The sequence below is a fragment of the Enoplosus armatus genome, chromosome 21, assembly GCF_043641665.1.
Source record: "Enoplosus armatus isolate fEnoArm2 chromosome 21, fEnoArm2.hap1, whole genome shotgun sequence".
Classification (NCBI taxonomy): Eukaryota; Metazoa; Chordata; class Actinopteri; order Centrarchiformes; family Enoplosidae; genus Enoplosus; species Enoplosus armatus.
Window position 1 is genome coordinate 17,827,061 of NC_092200.1, and position 23,500 is coordinate 17,850,560.

The 23,500-nt window shown below is 45.4% G+C and overlaps 1 protein-coding gene across 1 annotated transcript in view; it reads left to right on the forward strand.

Annotated features, from left to right (window-relative positions):
• The first annotated feature begins 212 nt into the window (after nucleotides 1-212).
• Nucleotides 213-23,500, forward strand: part of LOC139304315 (microtubule-associated protein 4) — a 67,958-nt gene continuing 44,670 nt past the window's right edge. Inside the window, exons 1-4 of the mRNA XM_070928236.1 lie at nucleotides 213-399; nucleotides 2,635-2,691; nucleotides 20,248-20,361; nucleotides 21,446-21,532. Coding sequence (XP_070784337.1) covers nucleotides 213-399; nucleotides 2,635-2,691; nucleotides 20,248-20,361; nucleotides 21,446-21,532 — 445 coding nt within the window. The remainder of the gene's footprint in view (nucleotides 400-2,634; nucleotides 2,692-20,247; nucleotides 20,362-21,445; nucleotides 21,533-23,500) is intronic.

Below are 23,500 nucleotides of genomic sequence, written 5' to 3' on the forward strand. Positions count from 1 at the left end.
AGTGCAAAGTGCATATTCGATTTTTTTCTCCTCTAATTTATTAAACAAATCGCTGCCCCTTCCGTTAGATTTGTAGTATTTGTGTAAATGATATGATAAGTAGTTCTTTATTTTCTTGTCTTTTGTTTAGAGTTAGACGGCAACATTCAGCTGGTGACAGCACGTTTACCGTTCTCTCGTTTTGCTCCTCTGTCGTATGTGTGTGAGCAGCCATGGCAGAGTTAGACCTGAGTCTGAGCGATGCGCTGACGGACAGCGCTCCCCAGCCGGGCCCGGAGAGCCTGGTGGAGAGGGACTTCGTGGCGCAGCTGGAGGCGGAGACCTTCGACGATCAGGTCGGGGAGACGGTGGGAAAGACGGACTACACCCCCCTGCTGGACAACGACGACACCAGGGCAGGTGAGACTGACGTGACGTAGCCCCCGTGGAGCACGTAAACCTTGCAACAAGAGAGTCCCATTGACCACTGAAATGAAAATTCAAAGACAAGCGCAATATTTTCACTCTCAGCCCCTTTGATATCGATCCCTGCAGGACAGTTTGTTTGTTTTTTTGTGTCCAGGTTTTAAAGATATGCACTGCTGAGACATTTTGCTTCCACCCCAACACTATGGAGTTGAATGGACCCTCGTCTGTGCTGTTAAAAACATTGAAATATTTCATTTGAGAAAACACGTCTGTCAAAGGCAACTGCACTTTAGATTCTTCGAGACGTTTCGCATCTGAATCCGAAGAAGCCTCTGCACCTACACCTGCACCAACATACACATTTAAAGCTCTGATAAGTAGTAGTAGTTACTCAATATAATTGTTTCTCTGAGAATATATTTGTGTTGAGTATTTCAAAATGTAATTGTTCAATCATTTGAGTAGAGCAAGCAAAATTCCCTTTACCTCCACTGTATTGGGATGGGTAGAGGGGCAGAAGTCTCAGCAGTGACTATCTCAAAACCTGGGCAGTTAAAACCAGAACCACCTTGCAGGTAATAAACTCGAGGTCCACTTCCTTGCTTTTTCCTGAGTTTTTCCAGACTTAATTCCTCCATTTAGAATACTGAAAGCAGCAGGTAGTCTTTTTTTTTTTTTTTGTTCCTGGAGAGTTTTTGACTGCACTGCACCTCTGTATCTGATCCCGTCCGTCCTGAACTGGATGACAATCTGTGTTATGTAACATGAACCGCAGCTGCTCCCGAATGACTGATCGCATCGGACACGGCTGGACTGCTGGGGGCCATTTTGGATATGCTGGGGTGCCATTCAGCCGCAGGGAGGAGAGTGGCCTGGAGATACGTAGAGTAGCGGTCACTGCTTGTACAATTTATATACATATATATATATATAAACGTGAGAGAAAGAGAGCAGTTGTATGAGCACATGCTGCATGGAGCTCTAATGACGCTCCTCCAGTGAAAGCTCAGCAGAATCTCAAAATACATGAAGTGGAAGAGGTCAAGAGCTGAAGAATGTTTGCTGCTCAATATTGACAGGAGATATAATACCTTGCATTACGCTGTCCAGCGTGTTAGTTTGTAATACAGCAAAGGGACGCAGACGCACACAGACAGCTGCGCGGGGAGGTAAGCGAGCAGATGGATAAACTGCAGATTCGATCAAATAAACAGCTGAGTGCATAACCAGGCCAAAGGAAGTGACAGTTAACCGGGGCTGACTCAGCTCTCGGGGGACCAGACGCTTCGGTCAGACTGCGTGTGGGCACTCGGCAGTGACAGGCGGCTGCGGGACGCGCCGTGGGTGGTGTTGCCAGTGATCAACTGTGGCACGCTGTTTGCTTTTGGACAAAAAGGCAGACATGCCAAACAGCAGGGCTGTTGTTTTTTTTTTTGTTTTGTTTTGTTTTGTTTTTTTTTCCCCCCACCAGAGTTGTTGGTTTCGCTGCCCCCCCCCCATGATGACCGATGTGTGTTTGATGGGTGTCCTGTGCTCTTGTTTGTCTGTGGCACTTGTGTTAGGACACATACCTTGTGTGTGTGTGTGTGTGTGTACGGGTTCTTGCATGTGGTTTTAGGTTTTTGCATCCCTGCGCCTCAATGTGTTTAATGTGTGTGTGTGTGTGTGTACTGTATATATGTGTACGCATGTATTGGTTTTGCAGCTACATGTACTTGGATGCATTTTTGTTATTATGTTGTTTGTGTGTGTGTGAAAGAGAGGAATGGTGGTTCCCTGGCCTGTACTGCGATGCAAGATTAGAGTGGCTTAACCAGCTGTCTTTAGGCACAGTAGCTCCAGATGTATGTGCATGCGTGTGTTTTCCTGTGCATGCCTATAAACGTGTATGTGTTTGTCGGAGTCATTCACGTGCGGTGATTCAGCAGTCAGGCACACCCCTCACCTGCTGCCCTCTGCTTGCCCTGGCCTGACCAGAACGGGCCTGTGTGCTATTAACAGGTGAGGGTACAGTGAGGTGCAGTACAGTAAAACAGCCTCAAGGGTCAGGGTCAGCGCTTTCCATTTAATTCCAGGCTCAGTCTGTCATATTTCCACAAACCAACACGATGCAGTTCGATTTTTTTCTATCCCGTCAAGTCATTAGCACTCAGATGGATAGTAATGTGTTTGTGTGTGTGTGTGTGTGTGTGTGTGTGTTTTTTGTATGTGTGTATGTATGTGCAGACGTGGGTACTACGTTGGAGAATGGAGAGCAGGAAGGTCATGGGGTGCAAAAGCCTGGTAAGACATATCCCACAATTCCCTCTGCCGCCGGTCAGTGTGCTAAGGCCGCCATGTCATTCTTATCCAGGTCTTGTGTCCACATTGGCGTTTTTTGTTTTTTTTCCCCTGAGCGAAAATTTGCTCCCAATGAGGAGAGGGCGCATGCGGCCATGTGGAGAAAAAGCGCTGCACCCGCGTATTTTTATTTTTTTTTAAGTGTGCTCCGCCCTTTGAGTTGAAAATCTCAGAAAGGCGCCGGAGAGAGAGAAGAGACAGAAGAGCCCGTATGTAGCCGCACGTCAGCCTGGAACAGTTGTCGCGTCCCGTCGGAGCCGCGCGGTAAACCCCTCAAGCGTAGCGTTAAGATATTGTTGGCATAGAAACAAAACTGACTCTCTCATCGCACGAGCGCTTCATCCCCGGCTCTCCCAGCGCTGTGTGGACACAGGCCTTCAGCCTTTTGCTGTCTTTTAACCTTGTTTACGTTCTTCTTGTTATTCGCCTCAGTTCAATTCTGTGTGCTTTGTGTGTGTAACCCTAGTATAATTAGTATTCTTTCAGAGCAGGATGTGAGCTGCTCTCGCTGCTCCGACGTCCTTTCAATGCCCCATTAAGTACAAGGCTGCTGCTCGTTTTTTTTTTTTTCCCCCCTTTTTATTCAATTTGAGTCGTTCAACTGAGGAGAAGAAGACGTAGAATTAATACTAAAAAGACGTTTCACATTACAGTACCACCGTGGCCACTTTCTTCTTCTGTGTGTGTTTTAAATAGTAAAAGTGCAGTGTTCAAGTTAGGAAGTTAAAGCTACTATATATGTGTATCATTTGAAAATTCTCACCTTTTGGTACCTTATTTTAAAGCCTCGTCCACTTTGGTTATCAGTTTGTTTGGGGAATACTGAATCTTTTTTAGTTCAAGTTCTCCCCCAGGAGAAAAGAAATACTTTATATACAGGAGGACATGACCTCGTTATCCCAAAAAAGCCAGTGAAATAAAAGTACGTATGCAGTTGTAATCCTGTATATATATCTCTTGGTATATGCCAAATTTATTGATTTATGTATTAAAGTCCCTCTCCTTTCTCAGTGTGTTAAATTATTTTTGCTGACTCATCCTGCGCTTGGGAGGTGTACATGTTGGAACATAGGAAATAGGGCCCAAATGCTTGATGCTGAAGACTTACAGAACAGTGAGGCAGGCAAGGCTCAGAACCCGGGAAAGCAGTCCAACACAGGCAAACAAATCCCAAGGGAGAAGAGAGGAAAATCCAAATCCATAAAGCAAGGCCCAAAGCACTGGGGAAGGCAGGCAGAGACAGGGAACCAAGACGAGCCGGCAAAAGACGTGGACCGGTACTTGTCGTGAGTGTCTGATGAGGGGAGAGCAAGAACAGGTGAGCGGGTGAACGAGGCGGCGTGGTGGAGAAGTCGGCATCTGGTGGACGGCTCGAGGAAGGCAGGCTCGGGGGAGTTGCAGTTAAAAAAAAAAACGGGGAAGTGAGCATTGTGGCTGAGGGGAACTGGGGGAGGAGATTGGGACATATGGGAAGTTTCCCACTCAAATGTGATTTTTGGGGCGACCAGCTAGCCCTGCCCGTCATGCCAAATAAACAAAACCCTCTTGTAATCATGCCCTGCCTACACGCTCCCCTTCACTCCCCGTGTCTAGTGTAGTCTTAATTTTTCTCCAAACAAAAGCATGTGTGGTCAGAGAAATTTGAAAGACGCTGTGACCACATGAACTTCCAAAACATTTTTTAAAAGCAGCAGTCCACAGTTTTTAATAAATTGTGTAACACCCAGCCATTGACGCTCACTTGCGCGAGTCCCTTGCGCTCGGCAGTGCTTTCGTTGTTCGCGATGTGGAGACGTTGTTCTAATGTTATCTCATATTGGGGGGGGGGGGGATTAGCTACAGAGAAGAAGATGCAGCTCTGGAGAGGAACAGTTCTCATGTCTAATGAACAAACCCTCCGTCTTCCCCTCTGGCTGTCTGTTGGGACTGAAATAGACTGCGAGCGGAGACTGCGCGTGTCATTAGCGGGGAGGAGGGATTTTGAATGGAGGTATATGGATTAGTGTGAGGTCGCCACTGACAACGCTCAATCCTCATGGCTACACATATCTGCAGGCTACGGCGTCATTTACCATGAGTCAGTTCACCTTCAGAGTGTGTGTGTGTGTGTGTGTGTGTGTGTGTGTGTGTGTGTGTGTGTGTGTGTGTGTGTGTGTGTGTGAGAGAGAGAGAGAGAGAGATCTGCTTTAGACTGCACAAACACGGATCTATCTATCTATCTATTCTTTTTTAAACCTGGAGTTCAGTGCTCTGCAGATTTAAAAAAACCCCCAACAAAAACTGGGTTTGTTACGTGTAATGTCGGTTTACTGTTGATGGAGATTGCTTAAGATTACATTAATGAGGTGATATGGCATGTAAATAACCCGGTCCACTGAAAGCCTTGGTGGGATGGATGTTGGCGACAGTGGGAGGAGTGATCGGCATGTAAATCAGACGTCTGTGTTGGCATGTTCACCGCTTAGCTGTCTGGCTGTTGGCATGGCATGGATATCTTGTGTTACCCGGCGTTAAACCGGCCCTGAGCTAAATTATTAAAGACTGTTATCGGTCCTGCAATTTTCGACTGCCTAGCTCGTAGTTCATCTCTTGTTTTCCCCATTCACCTCAGGTATGTTATGCATGCTAACAGCCTAGAGCCCACAGGAGTTAACTAAATCATACAAACATGGGTTAATGATTTAAAACTAACCATTAGCCAGCTGATTGTTTAGCTATAAAAGTGGGTGCGCTCATAACAAAAGTGCCCGACCAATAAGCAGCACTGGTGAAGCCGGGCTCAGACTACAGGAGTTTTGGGCCGATTTATCCCCGATTCACCCCTCCCGAGATTTGGAGGAGAAATCTGGTCTGGGACCTCGGGCGGTACCGATGATCTGGTAATGTAGCAGGACCACACCAGCCAATGAGAGAGACCAGACTAGGCAAGTCCCGGAGCAGCTGACGGTGTGTTGCCAAGCAACAGTAACCATCCAACCCTTGAAGCTAACGTTTGCTAGCATACTACTTGTTGACAGATATTAGCTAAAATCTCACCTCGAGTTCTCGCAGAAGAGTAGACAAACCCGCGTTGATGGCGTCTCTTCAACCATTTTCTCATCCAGTCATCCAGACTGGTTTAAATGGGCTCCCTCTGGTGGTGTGTGCATGTGTGAGATCAGAGTAGAAGAACATCTGTGAAGGGTCTCTTTATGTGGGCGATGCAACCTGATTTCAAAGTCGGTGAGGATTTTAAAACTCCTGTAGTCTGAGCCCGGCTTAAAGAGGACCTATTATGCTTTTCCTTATTTTCTGTCATATACACAGTGCTTAACAAATGTATTAGACCACCTGTCACAAAAATGAGAAAACACAAATATCTGAGAAATTGTTATTTGTTGTTATTGTTATTTATCAGGCAAATGACAAACTGGAACAACTAAATAGTCCTTATTCACATACATTAACCAAAACTCTTAATATTTTGTACGACCTCCTTTGGCCCTGATAACAGCTTGCATTCTTGCAACCACTAAAACAAATGTTTCTGTTCAGGAATGCAAGTAAATAACTGTAACTTGGCATCTCAATCAAAAAATAATCTGCTTTTTTGTAAAACAGTAAATTTGAGAATTCATGGATGACAACAATAATTATATTTTAGCATTAAAGAGATCATCTTGATTAAAGAGCTTGGCTTGCACATACTGGTGGATTAACCATTACAGAGACATCAAATATTTTGGTCATCAGCAATACTGTTCATTTAGGGCAGCGGTGGCAAACACCTTACACTGGGTGGTGGGCTAATACATTTGTTAAGCACTGTATATATAATGTTACAATGTCAGATATTCATACTAAACGTTGCCAAAGTTGCCAAATAATGAGGTAGCTCAGGCTTCGCTGCTCTGAACGCTCCATTTCAGTTTTTTCAACTGCCGTGTCTATCTGATGTCAGATAGGTATGGATGTCCTTATGTGGTATCTCCGGGCACAGACCAGATATTTATGTTTACGTCAACGTCCCTTAGTAACGTTAGGTTTACAGCTTGCCTTTGGAAGTTCTTCCAACATGGGAAGATAATTCTGGTAAAAAATAATTCTGGTGATGAGCGTAATAGGTCCCCTTTAAGAGTAGCGCTACCCTTAAAATCTTACCTTATACCCATCCCTAGTTACCATGGTTACAGAGCTGTACGGGTGTATTTCTAATAGAGAGGAACACTGTTGAAGGGAGGCTCTGTTTTAAGTTTTGGTTAAACTCTTAGATCTGATTCCCCACACTGCACCAGTAATGAGATCAGCAGCAATAGAAGAGGTGTGAGATATATATATATATATATATATATATATATATATATATATCTTTGTTTTCAGCGGGCCTACTTTAGTAGCAAGAGGCATCTGGCCTTTTCGAGGTGCATTGGAGCCATTCATCACTGTGATGCCAGCAGAGCCCAGGGAGAGAACGCAGGCGGTATAAGTAGTAACTGGGTCAGGGAGAATTGAGAGCGTACGCTGAATCCTGACGGAGCAAATGCAGATGTGTGCGCATGTATGTGTACTGTATGTGTTGAGGCGCCGCACGTCGCCTCTGATGCACGCCGCTTCTGCATGGCACGCGAAGACTCATTTCGTTGGCACCATTCACCTCTGGCTTATGGCCCTCACAGTAAGACAAATCCGGTGTTTCTCATGTGAGTCAGGTATCTGACATTTGTTAGATGAGTTGCTGTTGATTTTGTGACAGCTTTACTAACCGACTTTCTTCCTTTTTTTCCCCCTCACCCCTTTTTTTCTTCTTGGCCCTCTGCATAAACACATTTCTTTTTTTTATATATTCATGCTCTTATTTCTTTTTTCTCTTCATTTCTCTTTGTTTTAATTCTTCCTGAATGAACCATCTTTTGTTGATGCACTTATTTTAGTTTTTTTTTTTTTTACTCTTTCTTCCCTTCCTCTTGATTGCTTTTCCCCTCTGCTTCCCTTTTCTCTCCATTGTTTCGTTTATCTCCCCCTTTCCCCGATCTCCATGCTTCAGAGGACTAGAACCCGCCTCCATCGCCAGCAGACTGTCAATCAGCTGTGCTTCTGCTTCTGTGCACCTCTCCCCTCTCCAACACACACACACACACACACACACATCCTATCTACCCTGTCCATGGCTGTTTTTCATCTAGTGTGAAGGAGAATGTCTGAGGTTGTGGACAAGATATCACATTACTTTCACTCACATGTCACACACACACAAACATGCACACAAAGCCATGTCACGACTTCCTCCACGTAATGTGTTGCCACTCCGCGGGGCAAACTGGGTGTCTCTAACTTTTTTTGGACACACACACACACACACACACACACACACAGTCACATTTGAAATTCAATTGGCTTTTTTGTTTTTGTCTGTAGTTGGACCAGCATTACCACCGCTATTACTTATTTCCACTGTGTCCACTGAAATGTTTTCCTCCTGTCTGTTTCTCTCTCGTCACGTATTATTTGGAAATCAAGTGTATGTTTCCAGTGTTCACGAACCAAATGTACAAATTCAGCTCAACTTCGCACGTGTAAAAAGCCATAAGGAAATAAATCAAAATCATAAAACCTAAAAATCATTTACATCTGTGCCCCCCTCCCACCTCCCCCACCCCCTCTAGCTCTGTCTCACAATCACGCTTAAGCAGACAGGAAGTTCATAAGTTCATGTCACATACACCATCCAGCAGCCAGCCCTTGTCCTCCTGTGTGAAAGCTGTCAGACTGAGTTGCCCTCTTTGGTGGTCAAATCTCTGAGCTGTCCAACCTGGACTCTTATAACTGCTCTGCACTATTTTCAGTTTGTCTTTAACCAGATAGTTAAAGAAGTAAACACTGAAGACCACAGACCTTCAGTAGACAATCATTAATGTAAACAATGCAAAAAGTTGTCTCGGCTGTTTCTTTGCCGCCCTCAGTTGCATATCACTGCGATGCATAGTTTGTTTTTCATGCCCGCCTCAATTGATCGGATCATTTTGAATGATTGTTTATTGATTCCTTACTTCCGTGTTTGCTTACTAATAATGCCGTGTGTTTTGTTGTGTCTGTTGCTGAAAACGAACTCATCAGAACCCCCCGTCATTAAGACGTCCTGTGCAACAAACTCCAGCCTTTTGAAAGAATAGCATGCATATTATCAAAACAGATTGCTATCCTGGCACCCGTCTCTGTTTTCCTTACATAGCTTTTTGGTTTCCATTGGAACTACTGTCCATCCAAGAAATAGTCCCTCTGGAAACCAGACATTTTTTTTTATTAAATTTTTTTAATTCTTGAGTACCACAAACACAATTCCATTCACCTCCATTCTATCAGGATTGTGGCAATATTAGTAGCACTAATTAGATGGCTGACACATTAATCTGCAACTTTCTGCGTGGTTAGACCAGGAAGGAAATGTGTTTAATAATTTGTTTGAAATGACACTTTAAGAAAAAAAAAAATTTGAATGAGGCCTAGTAGTGTTCTGTAGCCATTTCCTTTCATAATCTAACAAGTCATTGGCCTGACAGAATGAAGTGTGAAAAGTGCGACTTGTACCTGAACACACCACGCGATGTCATACGCGCGACACTCCTTCCTGACCTTTTCACGGCTGTAAATGGACAGAAGATCGTTGAAGAGGTGTTATCAGGAGTCCGAGGTCAAGGTCAGCTACAGACACAACAGCAACAGTTTCTTTTTCACCCTGCAGTGTATATTATTTATGGATTTTGACTCTTTGACTTTTTAGAGGCATATGAATATCACTCACTGTAAATGTGCCAAAAAAGGTTCAGATCCAGCCTCTTTTATGTGTTTGTTCCCGAAGACATCTTATCTCCGAGTGTCCTTTTTATAGACGTGCCTCTCTCTGTTGTCTGCCTGCACCTTGTGCTAATAAACCGATGTATAACACACACTTACTTGGCTTTTGAGTTTCTCTTTCTTCTTCTAATCAACCTCAACTAAACCTCTTATCTGACTGCCGCCCCCCCCCCCCCCTTCTCTTGGTTTCTCTATTCCTGTCTCTCGCAGCCTTTTTTTAATATTATGTGCAGTATTATTTCCCTTTCCAGATATTCTTCTATCTTAGCAGCTTTCTAAGAGAACAAAATGCTTAGTCATCCTGGCTGTAACCTTTGGAGGCGGTGGGTTTGCACAGTGTAAAGCTTAGAGATTAGCGTGCGCTGCAGGGAAATTATTTTCAATTGCCTCCGAGAGATGTGCCTCTTTGGCTACAAAACAGACTTCTTTATCACTCTTTCTTCATTCGGAAAGAGAAAAAGAGAGACACCAGTCATTTCCTTTGCCTTCTTGTCGTGGCTTAAAAACTACACGTAGAAAGGGAAATAAAAGGGAATTCTGTCTGTCCCTAAAGACGTTTGCCAGCTATCAGTATTTTAGAGCTTCTCTTCCAAAAGCAATGGCTGACTGAAGCCACGTTCCAAACATGAAAGGGCTAGAGAGAAACAGCACGACAGAAGCTTATCTGCTTTTTCTTTTTTCTACAGCTTTCATTAAACTACATTGCATCATCATCAGCTAAACTTTAAAAAAAAAAAAAAAAAACAAACATCTTTCACACCTTGAAATCTCCAACCTAAACAACAAAATGACCATCCAAAATGACCAGGATGAGCTGATCTGATCTAATGCCCCCCCCCCCCCCCCCCCCCCCCCCCCACGCCCATCTGCAAGGTGGCATCCAAAAAAAAAAGAGTCTTCTGATCATCCTCTGTGATCAAGGTTCAGTTTAGTTCACGCAACTTAAAACCACTTGGGAAGGGTTTTGGAGAGGTCGCGATCTCGATCATGTTTTAAAGAAACCAGTTTTGACTCTTTTGACAGGGTGCCAGCGGCGCTCTCCGGCGTCTGCACTTTGTAGGCTTAACTCCCCATTACGACCCCCCCCCCCCCTCCTCCCCCTAAGAGGTTTTTGCAGCACTGTAACAACATCGCACACTTCCTCCTTTACTGTTGACGGACAGCAGTCATTATTTGCATGGCCACAAGAGGCCCCTGTCAAGAAAGCATAGAAATAGGTCTTGAGCATGGAGGCATTGTTGACTTTTGGGAACAGTATATGTAGCAAACGTTTGATGGTCCGCTTGCTAACTTTCAGAGCTTGCTAATTAGCAGTGAACTAACTAAACTGTAACTGAAGTACAGCCGAGGCTGATTAAAATGTCATTGGGTCAAATTTGGAAGGCTACTTTCTTACATTTTTGGAGATTGTACCATTAATTGAAAAAAAAAAATGAATCAACTGTTTAATAAACAATGCAAATAATTGGTTTCAGCCCTATTTAGGTAACACTTGTATTGAGACTACCAGCAGGGCAGCTCTGAGATGAATTGTGCGTCACCATCCCCCTATACATTATACTATACTGTAACCTCCAAAGATCAACCTGACCTCTGCGATCCTCTTTGTCAGCATGGGTGTGTGTTTGCGTGTGGGGGGAGTCTATATGGGGCAGACTGTCCTACTTAGGCTCAGAGAGTTGTGGCGTAGGGAGAAAAAGGGAGGGAGACGGAACTGGTGGAGGGATCCTCCCCGTACCTTTCAAAATAACACACCACCAGAACCTCACCCCGAACAGCTGTTACCCTACATTACCCTTAAAGAGGTCGACGGAAGATTCAAAAGGGGAACCGGATTCAAGAGAGAGAGAGAGCGAGATGGAGGCTTGAGGAGTGGCGTACATAATGCATAGATAGACCCCCGCACAAGTATAGTACATTATGTGCATCTGCCCACACACACAGCGAAGAGATACAGTACATCATCCGAGGACCTTGAACTCCTGTCATGCCTGCAGCATGCTTTAAAAAAATGACTAATCTACTCTATGGAGGTGTTACATTATAGGCTCAATAGGAAGAAATGTTTGTGCACCACTTTTAGAATTTTGTATTCAGTCAGGGTCCCCAGAGGACAAATCCTAATGGATTTGGTGATCCCCCTGTCTTTTTAGCTCGTGCCACCAGCAGCTCAAAGTTTTCAGTTATCCAGATTAATACCTCAGGGTCCGCTAAATGTATTTTTTCAGTTGCTCAAGTCCTCCAAAGTGGTGGTAAGAGGAGCCACGGTGGTAGCTCCAAAGAGATTGTATGTTTTTTTTTTATATATATATATATATATTTTTTGGCAGTAACATCCTGCGATCGCAACACAGTCCTGCACGCAGGCTTTTGATTTAAACGAAGTTCTTCGTACCATTCATCATCGATCCAGCATAGCCAGAGATCACACGAAGCAAATCACAGCCATAACGGTGGAGATGCGAAACGAGGGAGAGAACATCGAGAATAATGGAGCGGCGTCTGGAACCCAAGAGCCCCCCAAGCCCACCGCCCACCGCCCACCTCTGCCCAGCATCCTTCTCTGGAAAATAAACTGGATGGATTATATTTCAACAGGACATAAGGGGACTGCAACATCCTTTGTCTGATGGAGACATGGCTGACCCCGCTGGTGCCGGATCAAGTGATATGCCCAACTGTGTCCTTCTGTGTTCTCCGTGCGGGTAGAACGGGAGAGTCTGGCGAAGTCCAAGGGCGGAGGAGGGGTTTGCTTCACGACTAGCAACAACTGGTGGAGCCCCAAGCCCTTGTGCTGTCCATGCTACTCAATGAAACCCCCTGTCCACCAGCAGGTTCACATTTTTGGCTGAGAGTGAAATAATAATGAGAGTCAAAAGCAAACCTAGGACCTCAGACCTTCCTTAGCAGTGAGTGTTAAAACCTCACAGAGCTGCAGGTGTGGCCGTAGACTCTGTAGAGCCACTGTTGCAGAATCATCATGCAGCAAAGGGCCTGTGCTGGACTTGAACCAGAACACACCCTCCTTTTAAATATTCATGATGCAGCTTTAATCCCCGAGCTGGGAATAAAATAAAAAAAACAAAAACATAATTCCTCCTTCACTGATGTCTTCTGTGTAGACCGAAAGCTTTTCGACTTCTCTCACATGTGAAGGTTTACGTTTGACTGTGAATGCGTATGGCTTTGTGTCTCCCCCATGTACTGTACGTGTGTGTGTGTGTGTGTTTGACAGAGTAAATGTCTCCCTCTTTACATGTCAGAATATAGTGTGTATATGTGTGTGTGTGTGTGTGTGTGTGTGGAATTAAGACCTGAGACTTGCCTTTGAGCTCTAAATGTGAAATGCTCTGGATGGGAAACATCAACATGGGCAACTAGTGATTCTTACGCTCTCCACTGCACTTTGAAGTGTGCACTTGTTCACTTCATCTGTTGATTTGACAGGTACCGACTGCGCAATCCCTGCTGGTGGGAGCTAAATTCACCCCCCCCCACCCTCCCCCCGCGCGCGCTCGGCTCAGTAAAATGAATTGTAATCCATGACAGTGAGGAGTGCTAGAAAGCATGACAGCCGCAAATGCAAATATGAGCGAACAAAAATACAGAGGGTAGTCAGAAAATCCAGTCCTTTGCGGTAGCTCAACTCCTTAATCCTGCCAATAAAAAACAAACACTGACGTGAAGAAGGTCAAGAGAAAGTTACGGTTGGATTAAAATAGCCACAAAGGGGACTGCCTCAGCATTGCTTCCCTTTTTCCAGACAGACGAATCGGGCGGACAAGCATGTTTTCAGGCTAAAACAAGGAGGTGTGGAAGATGCAATGAGATCTATGGGCTCGGACTCACAGAAAGGAAGCCAGGACGGAGGGAGAAGACGGGTTCCACGGACAGCTGTGTGTGTATGTGTTTGTTAAAGATACCTGCAGGTCCCATCAACCACCGGAACAAACATGAACACACAACACACACACACACACACACACTACAGAGACGTTGTCACATCCAATGCCCCTTGCTTCTCTACTGCCTGTCTATGCACATCACTCTCTCACACACTGAATTTGAACCATCTCTGCATCAGCCTCTTGACTTCTCACCCTCCACGGACGGGTGTCCTCCTCCGTTTTTAAACAGCAGCCGAACCCTCCGCGCTTTAGTTTGAAAGGACGAGATACGAGAAAAAGAAAAAAGTCATTAAAAAAAAGCTTGTTTTTTTTTTGGGGGGGGGGGGGGGGGGGGGTCTAAGTGGCAATCAGAATGGACTGCCTTTGTCAGTTGAAGTGATCAGCAGCAAATGCATGCGTGATGGCACTTGATGGCAAAATGCAGCACACATGGATAGAGGTCACCACAAGCCATTTGGTCCTCTTTCCTGGTGCCCTTTCCTTGTTGGGAAGGTGTTTTGTGTTGTCGTTGCAGTGGCGAGGTGACATCATTTTCAGTTGAAGCCGAGTAGCATTTGCTAGCTAGGGTTTTTCGTGGATGTAGCAAGGTAGCACGGCACACAGGAGGATCACGCGCAAATTCAAAGCGCTGATCGGTCGACGCTTTTCCGGCCAGCCGAAGTAGTCATCAGTGGGCCCAGCACCAGACCAAACCAGAGATGTGGGAGGCCAGGCTGATGGATATATCTGCTTTGTCCTTTCTTCAGTGATAGCAGCCATGTCTTGTGCACCGTCCACGTCAGCGCTCGTACGTCACTACAGCGTCAGAATTCCCTCTTCACATATACCAAAGGAGAACCCTGTAAATACTGTTGATGAGGGTTTTTGATGCGGGCCACGTTCCCCAGCGTGCGCGCCGAGTCCGCTTGTGTTCCAGCAGCTGCAGCAGGAGTTGTAAAACGTTGTAAAAGTTGGAAATGTTGACTGAGTTGCTGGCTGGATTATCTAAAACCAGACCAGGCTTTGGTCTTCTATAATAACAGGTCAGATACATACACACACACACACACATACAGAACCACTGGAGGAAGTCTCTTTTATATCTCTGAGGGTGAATGCCAGAACACAAGAAACTGTGCCGAGGCGAGCACCATATGGTTGTTACTAGACGGCATCCCCAACCTCAGAGACAGTGTTAGAGTCCTTTAGCTCTTCTAATCCCCTCACCAGATCTGTTTCACCCTGACCTCGTCTCACCTTTTTTTTTTACTCTTTGTTATTAAATCAGTTCTTTCTAGCACGTCTTATATAAAGAGCATAAGATATTCTTGGAAGGAATGAGAATTATTACTCCATAATACGAGGATACAGTTTCCGTACCTCCACAAGGCCATAGACCAGACTCAGGTGTAAAATAAGGGAATTGTATTCTGAAGCCTAGCACATCCAGGGAGTTTGCAGGGGACAGTTGCAGGTAAAGGTGGACAGAAAGGGAACAACTGTCTGATTCAACCTGATTCAAAGTACATGATTAATGCTCCGTCGTGGCTGAATCAACAAGACACTCGGGATGTTTGTCCTCACCAGAGAATAGCACTCTGTCCTTTTGGTGAACCGTCATTGTGCGCCCGTGGTACTGCAGCGGCCCTGACCCAGCCGGTTCATAGTGTCTATCCCACTTCGAGGAGCAGGGAGGGGCTGGGGTCAGCTGGAGGACAGCTGCAGGATTCCAGCCTTTCCTGCTGGCTCATCCCATATTAGACAGTTTTGTTCAAGCAAACCACACGGCACCGCGCGGAATACATGGCAGGAAGCTATTATTATAATCGAACGAACTAAGGTGATTTGGACATTTTTGTTGAGGGTGCAAGAAAGACCTTGACTGTACAGTATAGTCATTTTATAATGTTAATGTTCAAGTAGGCTGAGATATGCGCCATACGAGTTACACCCTGGCTTCTTATAGATCCAAACCAGGCCGTGGCCTTATTTCCAGAGTGTGCCCACATGATGAAAGGGCCAATATTCTCAGTAGCTGAGTAGGCACGAGGAAATGTCTACAGTCTTGGCACAACTGCGTAAAACAGTCGCGCATAATGAGGTCTACTGCACATCGGAGGTTACTTTACTGAACCACCAATGTGTGTCTCATTTCAGTGTGGACAGAGACTAGCCCGCAGGCTGTCAGCCGTGTGAGAGAACATGAGGACAGAGTAAGCTAGCCGACACCAGGCTGAACTTCAGCTTAACTTCGGCATAATGCAGTAGCTTCGACGCAGCAAGACGGGTGAGCAGATGAGACCGACGAGGAGGCTTCGTTCTCGCACCACCCTCAAACAGAGGGAATCAGAAGTAAAGACCCGTCTCTAGGCTTGCTTCAGAATAAAGGCCTGGTGTCCTCTACCTCCGCCTCTGCCTCTCCTCTCAATGCACATTAAACTGATTGTATCAAGACAAGCCCGTAGAACCCCTTTTGCTGAACCATGTTGACATAAAGTGCAGACACAGACAGGTCCAGACATGGAAACAAGTTATCGAGAGAGAGAGCAAATGATTCTAATCTTAAACCCCCAAAATCTATTCGTAGTGTATGTGACAATGTACACCTTTTCTATCAGCACACGGAGCTTTGGTGAACTCCAGTTATGTTCCAGCATAGCTCAGTAAAGCATCGGAGTGCACTGAAGCCTGAGTCATCGTTCCTTCCACTAACCCTGCACCACCTTCCTCTTGCTGATCCTGAATCTGCTGCCTGTCCTCAGAACAATCCTAACAGGGCTCCAGTGCCACTTCCACAACCGTGCATGAGTAGGATTAGGCGAGACTTGTGTTTGTGTTTGTGTGTGTGTGTGTGGTGTGTGTGTGTGTTCATTCTAGGCTATATTTATCCGTTTTATTCTGTCAGGTCAGCCAAGTGTCCACCGAGCATGGGGTCTGACTCTCTGGCTGTTTGTCTGCCGTCATGTTGCGCATGTGTGTCCTTCCCCGTCTGAGCGTGTGCTCGGAGTGTGTTCCTATGTGTTACTGCGCGCTTGCGTGCTGGTGCATGCGCATTTGTTCGTCCACATTAGTGCAGCCACAGCAGAGTAGCTGTGCGTGCACGCGTGTGTGTGTGTGTGTGTGTGTGTCCTCAGATGCCTCTGAGACGATAAAGTTCATCCGTCAAACTGATAGCTGCTCCAGCCTGTCTCGCCATACTTCGTCCTGATACTTAGGTCAGCAACCCCCCAGCAGCAGCAGCAGCAGCAGCAGCTCTTACGTAATTTGGACATTTTGTTCACACTGAACACAGGATCAGATATCTAACTCTTAGTGGCAGAAGTTTTGCTCGCGAGTGTCCTCCTCCATTTTTGTCATTGAATGGTACATGATCTCACTTATATAGCGCTTTTCAACCTTCGCGGTTGCCGTTCACCCGTTCACTCACTCATTCACACACCGATGGCGGCCGAGCTGCCATGCAAGGTGCCACCATGCGCCTATTAGCTTAGTTGACTGGTCAATAAGGGCATGCCGGGGGTCCAGACAAAGAGAGCCCTATGCGGGAGCACAAGGCAAGCAATTTGGAATTGAACTGAATTGAATTGAATTGGAGCAAGTCATCACAGTTCAAATCTGAAATATCTGAAATATTAAATATTGCGTTACGTTTGACCAAAAGTTCAAATTTCAAATAAAATGTCACAGTGATTATAAGGTAATCGGAGCCCGTGCACTAGCGTGCTAGCACTAGTGTATGTAGCACTAACTGTAGACTCCATGATATCTTAACAGAGGTGTACAAACTGTACATTACAGGTTACAGTTAAACCGGGAATCAGTAGTGCTGGTTGTAGTACTTCAGTGTTGGCGCAGAAGCGTAGTAGTGATTTGTTAAAGGTCAAGTAGTCATGACGAGTGATGACACTGTAATGACCCACCTACAGTACTAGGAACATTTCATGGGACAGGTTCCAAAAAAAAAAAAACCCCCCACACAGAAACACACACTCATTTGGTGCATCACAGTTGGTCTTCCTCCCTCTTTCAAGCTGAGCAGTTCACCACTGGTACATTAAACACATTGCAGCGTGTAGAGAATAACTCAGCATGAAATTTTCCCTCACGGACTAAAATGACCCCCCCCCCCCCCAAAAAAAAAAAAAGAAAAATGTCTGAGCTAGAAGAAGGCTTTAGGCACAACAGCATTTACTGAGCCAAAAGAGCCCCAAATACAATTGTCTCACAGCAGACAAACACAGCAGTTATATGGGAATTAATTTTAGCCAACTGGGTAATTTTACGTCTGGCCTGATGCAGATAGTAGTGACTCCAATATGAAAAGAAGAACACTACTGATAGATCAAAACTTTCCCCACTCTGGTCTTATTTTTCTAGTTCAGTAGTCGTAGTGTATCAGTTACAATGATACTGTATTCGCCAAAGCAATTGCCGAGGTCTGGAAACATAGCAACATTTCTACAACAAAGTCCAACGGGGCAGAAGAGACACAAGAGGGCCGCAGGGCTGTAGCCAGGATTTTAGAAATGTTCTTCGTCTTGAGTCCGAATTACACCACCACCTAATATTTGTTTTTACCAGCCACCAAAAAACCTTTGGAAAATTTGATTCTCTGTACAGTATGTACATGTAATTGTGCTGGAGAATACCAAGTGCCTTTTTAATTGTGATTTACATCACAATTCTATTTGACCAAAAAGCAGTCAACTTCATCTACATGTTATAATGGATATTAATTCTCATGTGAAACAGGTATCCACCAGGGCCGCCGTGCTTTCTCAAACAATGTGCTTAAGCCATCCCATAAATAGACGGGGTATGATGAAGAGGTACTTCGCCCCCTCTTGTAGAGCTACAAAAAACTTTGGGAACCACCGACCTAAACTTTATGTCGATGCAAAACCGAAAATGAGCTCATTGTACAGGAAAATCTGTGCGAGTACAACTACAAGTGAGCCCAGTGGGTCAAAGCCAGAAAGTGGCTAACCTAAGAGCTTGTTTAAAACTTGCATTGATTCCTGACTGCTTATCTTTCTTGCTCTGTTGGACTTTGTTGTAGCGATGTTGCTGTTTTCCCAGATCTCTGCAGAAACCATATTAACTTGGCAAACACAATGGTAATATGGTTTCTAACTTTGGCACAAGAGATGTTTTCTTTGAGTGATTTGGCACTTACCACTTACAAACAGCTAACCCCCCCCCCCCCCCCCCCCCCCCCCAATACAACAACACCGTCTGACCACAGCTTTAGAAGTGATCTACCCGAGTCAACCCGAGTGGTTCGGTAAGGGATTCAAATAGGGAGCGATATTAGAGGTTTTCACATCAGTGCCCCTGACTGCCCTTTCAAAGCTGCTTAGTCTGATTTCAGCACCTTGGACAGGGCCACAGCACTGCGGGGGGGGGGGGGGGGGGGGGACATCCGCCTGTTTTCCTGCAACGTTCTGTTTTCTTCGCTGATTTCTCGAAGAAGAGCAGAAGACGCATCAGTGCATTTTCAGGAGCACTCGTTTTTTGGCCACCACAGCCATGCGGGAAGTCTACTGTGACCTTGCGCATACCCCCAAATATTGTTTGCAGAGGCAGAGGGAGAGGACACAGACGGGCAGAAAGACACACATGCGAGACCATAAGGACAAGTGCTACTGCGCGAGTGTTTTTGAATCAATCGGTGACCCTGCCGACGGAGTGCTTTCTGCGTCCTGTCGAGACAGACAATGCACACCCTGCCATAGCCCCTGTGTGTGTCTGATATATGGAAGCGTTTGTGACTTTGGGTGGCGTCCTGTCTGTTCGCCTCACTGTCACTGTCTGTGAGCGCTGCTGAGGAAGGGTTGCCATCGGTGCATCCCTCCTTCTTCTCCTCTGCTCCTCCCATCCCTCTGTTACTCCCCTTCCTTCCTCCCTTCCTTCCTGTTTATCCACTTTCCTTCCTTTCCTCCCTTCGTCACTCCCTTATTTCCATCCTTGTCTTTTTCTCTTACTCATTCTGTAAATCCTCTTTCCTGCTTCTCTCCTCCCTTGCTGTCCTTCTTCTATAACTCCTACTCCGTTCAACCCTTCATCCTCCTCTCTGACCCTCCTCTCCCTCGCCGTCTTTTTTTTTCCTCCTTTCCTCCCTCCGTTTTTTTACCTTCCCCACCCACACAGCCACATTAAATCTGCCAGTCGTGGGGTTATGGCCTCTGCGGTCCAGTCAGGATTCTCTGGTCGGAGACTGGGACAAGAGTTGAAGGGTGACTGCAGGAACAGAGAGGGAGGGAGTGGGCTGTGGGAAGTCAGGGAGTGGGAGGGGAGGCGCTAGCTGGCGGGGCCTGGGACCTGAACCAGACAGACAGTGAAACGTCACACCAAACCCAGACTCTCCGACTGTGATCGCATTCTTGTGTGTGTGTGTGTGTCTCTGTGTGGCGAGTGTGTGTGTGTGTGTGAGACTGGGGGTTCACAGTGTTAGTAGCTCAGAGCCAGCTGAGGCTGCAGTGGAGACAGACAGAGACAGAGGCACTGAGTGTTAAGGTGTATGGGACTGGGATTTCTGCTTTTGGGAGAAAATTTGTCAGGTGAGAGTGCGTGTGCATGCGCTGTGTATGTGAGCATTTTATTTTGAAATGTTTGTTTCGTAAATGCCTATGTGTGAGTCATTTGTGAGTGTGTGTGTGTGGATTTGCGTTCAGTGGAGTGCGCCTTCAATAACCCCGTGTCACTAGATTACAATTGTACAGTGGCGCATCATCAGCGAAGAGGAGGAACTGACGCTCGATTACCCATGTTGTCACTGCAGGTTATAAGCTGACCACGGGGGGACAGACACCAGCGTTGCGTCCAGAGCCACAGGGAGAGGTGTGGCCACGCTCACTCGACCAGCAGCAGGCCTTGGCTACAGACTTCTTATCAGGTACGGAGGTCAAGAGCATTGCTCCAAAGTGACGCTATTATAGTGCAGCAATAGCTTGTTGTCGTCGCTTACGGCCATTTTAAGTTTTAAATATAAACAAGGAAGGAGATATATGATAATATTTGTAGTCAAAATAAGTGGTTAATAATTGGACTTGGATGCATGTTGAAGACAGCTCCAGTGCTATTTTCAATGATTGTGAATGTTTGAGCTTTAACATTACTATCGACACTAAACTAAGGTGTGAAGTCCAGTCACATGACTCAGACTCAAGTCAGGCCAGAGTCAGAATCTAGCTCTCTTTAAACTTGAAAAAAAAAATTCGACTTTGCTTGGACTTGACTTGTATGCAGCCAATCAACTTTGAATCAATTTGAGAGCAGCCAATCATGTTGCGGGAGCAGAAAGGGAAGTGTGTATTGGGCAGTGCACACCAGTGGACGCACAAAAAAATGACTTGTCTAGGACTTGGACTTGGACTATGTGACTTGCAAAACAATGACTTCATCCCAGCTCAGGGGCATTGTTAGTCTCAAGGGTCTCAATATCCAAATAATGAATTGTCTTTCATCTTATAAGAATCTGAATCTTATGTTGACAAATACAAGGCATCTGTCTGTGGTTGTCAACAGCTCCCAAGCAACTAAACAAAGCTAAAAGAAAATAAGCAGAGAAACATATACCTATTATATACAGTCAAGAGGTTTAAAAAACAATATGTACACTAATTATGCATGTATATATATATATATATACATATACAACAATTTATTGTGGGTGCAAAGCCAGAGCTTTTCTTCTTAGTGCCGTATAGTGCTCAGAACAATATTGTATTTTTTGTTTCCTTCCTCCGTGTTGTCTGCCTTCAACTCACCCATTCTGAATTATTAATACCTACGTGCCCAATCTCCACCTTCCTCTCTGTCCCTCTCATGCATCTTTGCCTCGTCGTCATTAATTGCCCCCTATTTCTTCCTTCACACTTTGTCTCTCTTTTCCCAACCCTTCCCTTTCCTGTTCCTGCTCCATGACTCTCTCTCTCTCTCTCTCTCTCTCTGTTGTTCTTTTTCCTCCCTCCTGCCAGCCTCCATGGCAGGTTATTCAGATCCTCTGGGCTCTCAGACCAACCCTGCCCAAATGATGGATACTGGCCGGATGGGAGCTTTTTCAGGTATTCTCCCAATATACTTCAAACCGCCACACGGCAACTTTAGCACTGACGCTGGTACTATGATAAGAGCGATACTAAAAATACTAGTGCTAACATAATTTCCTTCTTAGTGGACTTTTCCAACATTACGTCGACAGAAACTTCACAAACCCGAGCTTAAACTCCCCAACTCCCAAAAATGTACTATATTAAGCCTTTATTTTTCGCCACTGAAGCTGAGTGACAGTACTAGCATCAGAAAGGTTTTAGCTTGCATCAGCAGCACCAGTTAGTTTGAATTGGAGTGCTGGGTGGTGGTGACAGTGCTTTTAACTGGGCTGGCAATGCAAATGCTTTCTTCTCCATCAAGCGCCACCATAGAAACAGTGTAACAGCACCATTCCATCATGGTGCTTTCTGTGGAGACACCTGTTGCCCATCTAATGCCTTTATTTACGTGCTGACTCGTCTGACCCTTTTTCCTTTTGAAATGCACTTTCTTAGCTTTGGACATTAATCGGGAACAAAAGAGAAAATGTACTGAGAGAACGTTTCTATTCGAAAACAATCTTTAAGTATATTTTGGACTATTGTGTGTTAAGGAATTGGAGAGTCAGGTGAATTGCAGAAAGCACCGTACACAAGTCAATGTACATTAATCCTGCACTCATTCCTACTGATAGCACATGAACTGAGCACCAAAGATGTCCAACTTAAAGTAGCATTAATCTGTTCACATCAGCACTTCCACAGCCGCGGGCTCTCGATAATGTTACATTAACGCTGTCTTCCCCTTCCCCTTCTTATGAATCCGGGGCTGCTAACCCTCCTTTTGTTTGTTCCAGCTGTTTTGCTGCCATGGTTTGCAGATGACATACGTCCATAAATGTATTATTTTCTCATCGCGAGAACAGGAAGCTAGCTACCATTACTGGCAGTGATGGTGACACCACTGAAATGCAAGATGCTGCTTTTAGTTCAACAGGCCGAGTGCACGCATAGGAAGAGGATCTTGTGTTACCAATCGCAGGCATGTGTCTGTTAGTCAGTTTCTCAGCCTGTGTTAAAAAAAATACTCATCAGTGCCAACAGAGCTTCATACTGCTTCCATGTGATATTTGTGTACATACTGTATACAGTTCTTACATGTTAGTATTCCATTTTTTTTTTTTTTATTATTTGGTTAATGTGGTGTCAATCGTTGAGTCAGTCCAACTGGCCTGTGAATCTGTGCTCGTAACCCCCCCCCCCTCCTGTGATAAATGGCTTGTGTGTGAGACAAAGCTTGTCAGCTGCACGCGGAGCTCTAGCTGTCACTAGCTTGGTATCTACTGGTAGTCCACAGAGTGACACACACACACACACACACACACACATTTGCGTACACTCAGTACTAGAGCTATGAGGCTGAGTTATGCCTTTCACCGTGCCAACCTCTGCACACCCAGCTCTCACTGTTGCCATAATGAGACCTGTCGTCTCTGGGCCACCGAATTGCCGCTCCGGGCTTGAACACTCACATACACACACACACACACACACACACACACAGTTGACAAAATAACTTTCTAACCCAATTTCGTTTACACACCGCTGCCTCATGCACGCGCACAATCTTGACTAATCTCGCTCATTCACGTGTGTTTAGACAGCACACACTTACTGTAGTTTTGTCTGAGTCATTCTTGCTGCTGCGTCTTTTCGTCTCGCACTCTCTCCTTTTTTTCTGTTCTGTTCCCTCCCTTGCTTTGTCGATGCTCAGTACTGTACTTTGATTTGTCCATGTTGTGATGAATAAACCAATAGAGAGGTTATCCTTGTCCACCTTATTAATGATCGAAACCCCAGTGTAGCCGACCACCGCGCTGTTGCAAGCCACGAGGAGATATGTTCCCTGTAGGTCGGGAAAACTGTTACATGAGGTCACCGGGCTTCATTAAAAGAAACAAAATGTACCACCATACGTTATTATTGGTGTATCTTTAACAA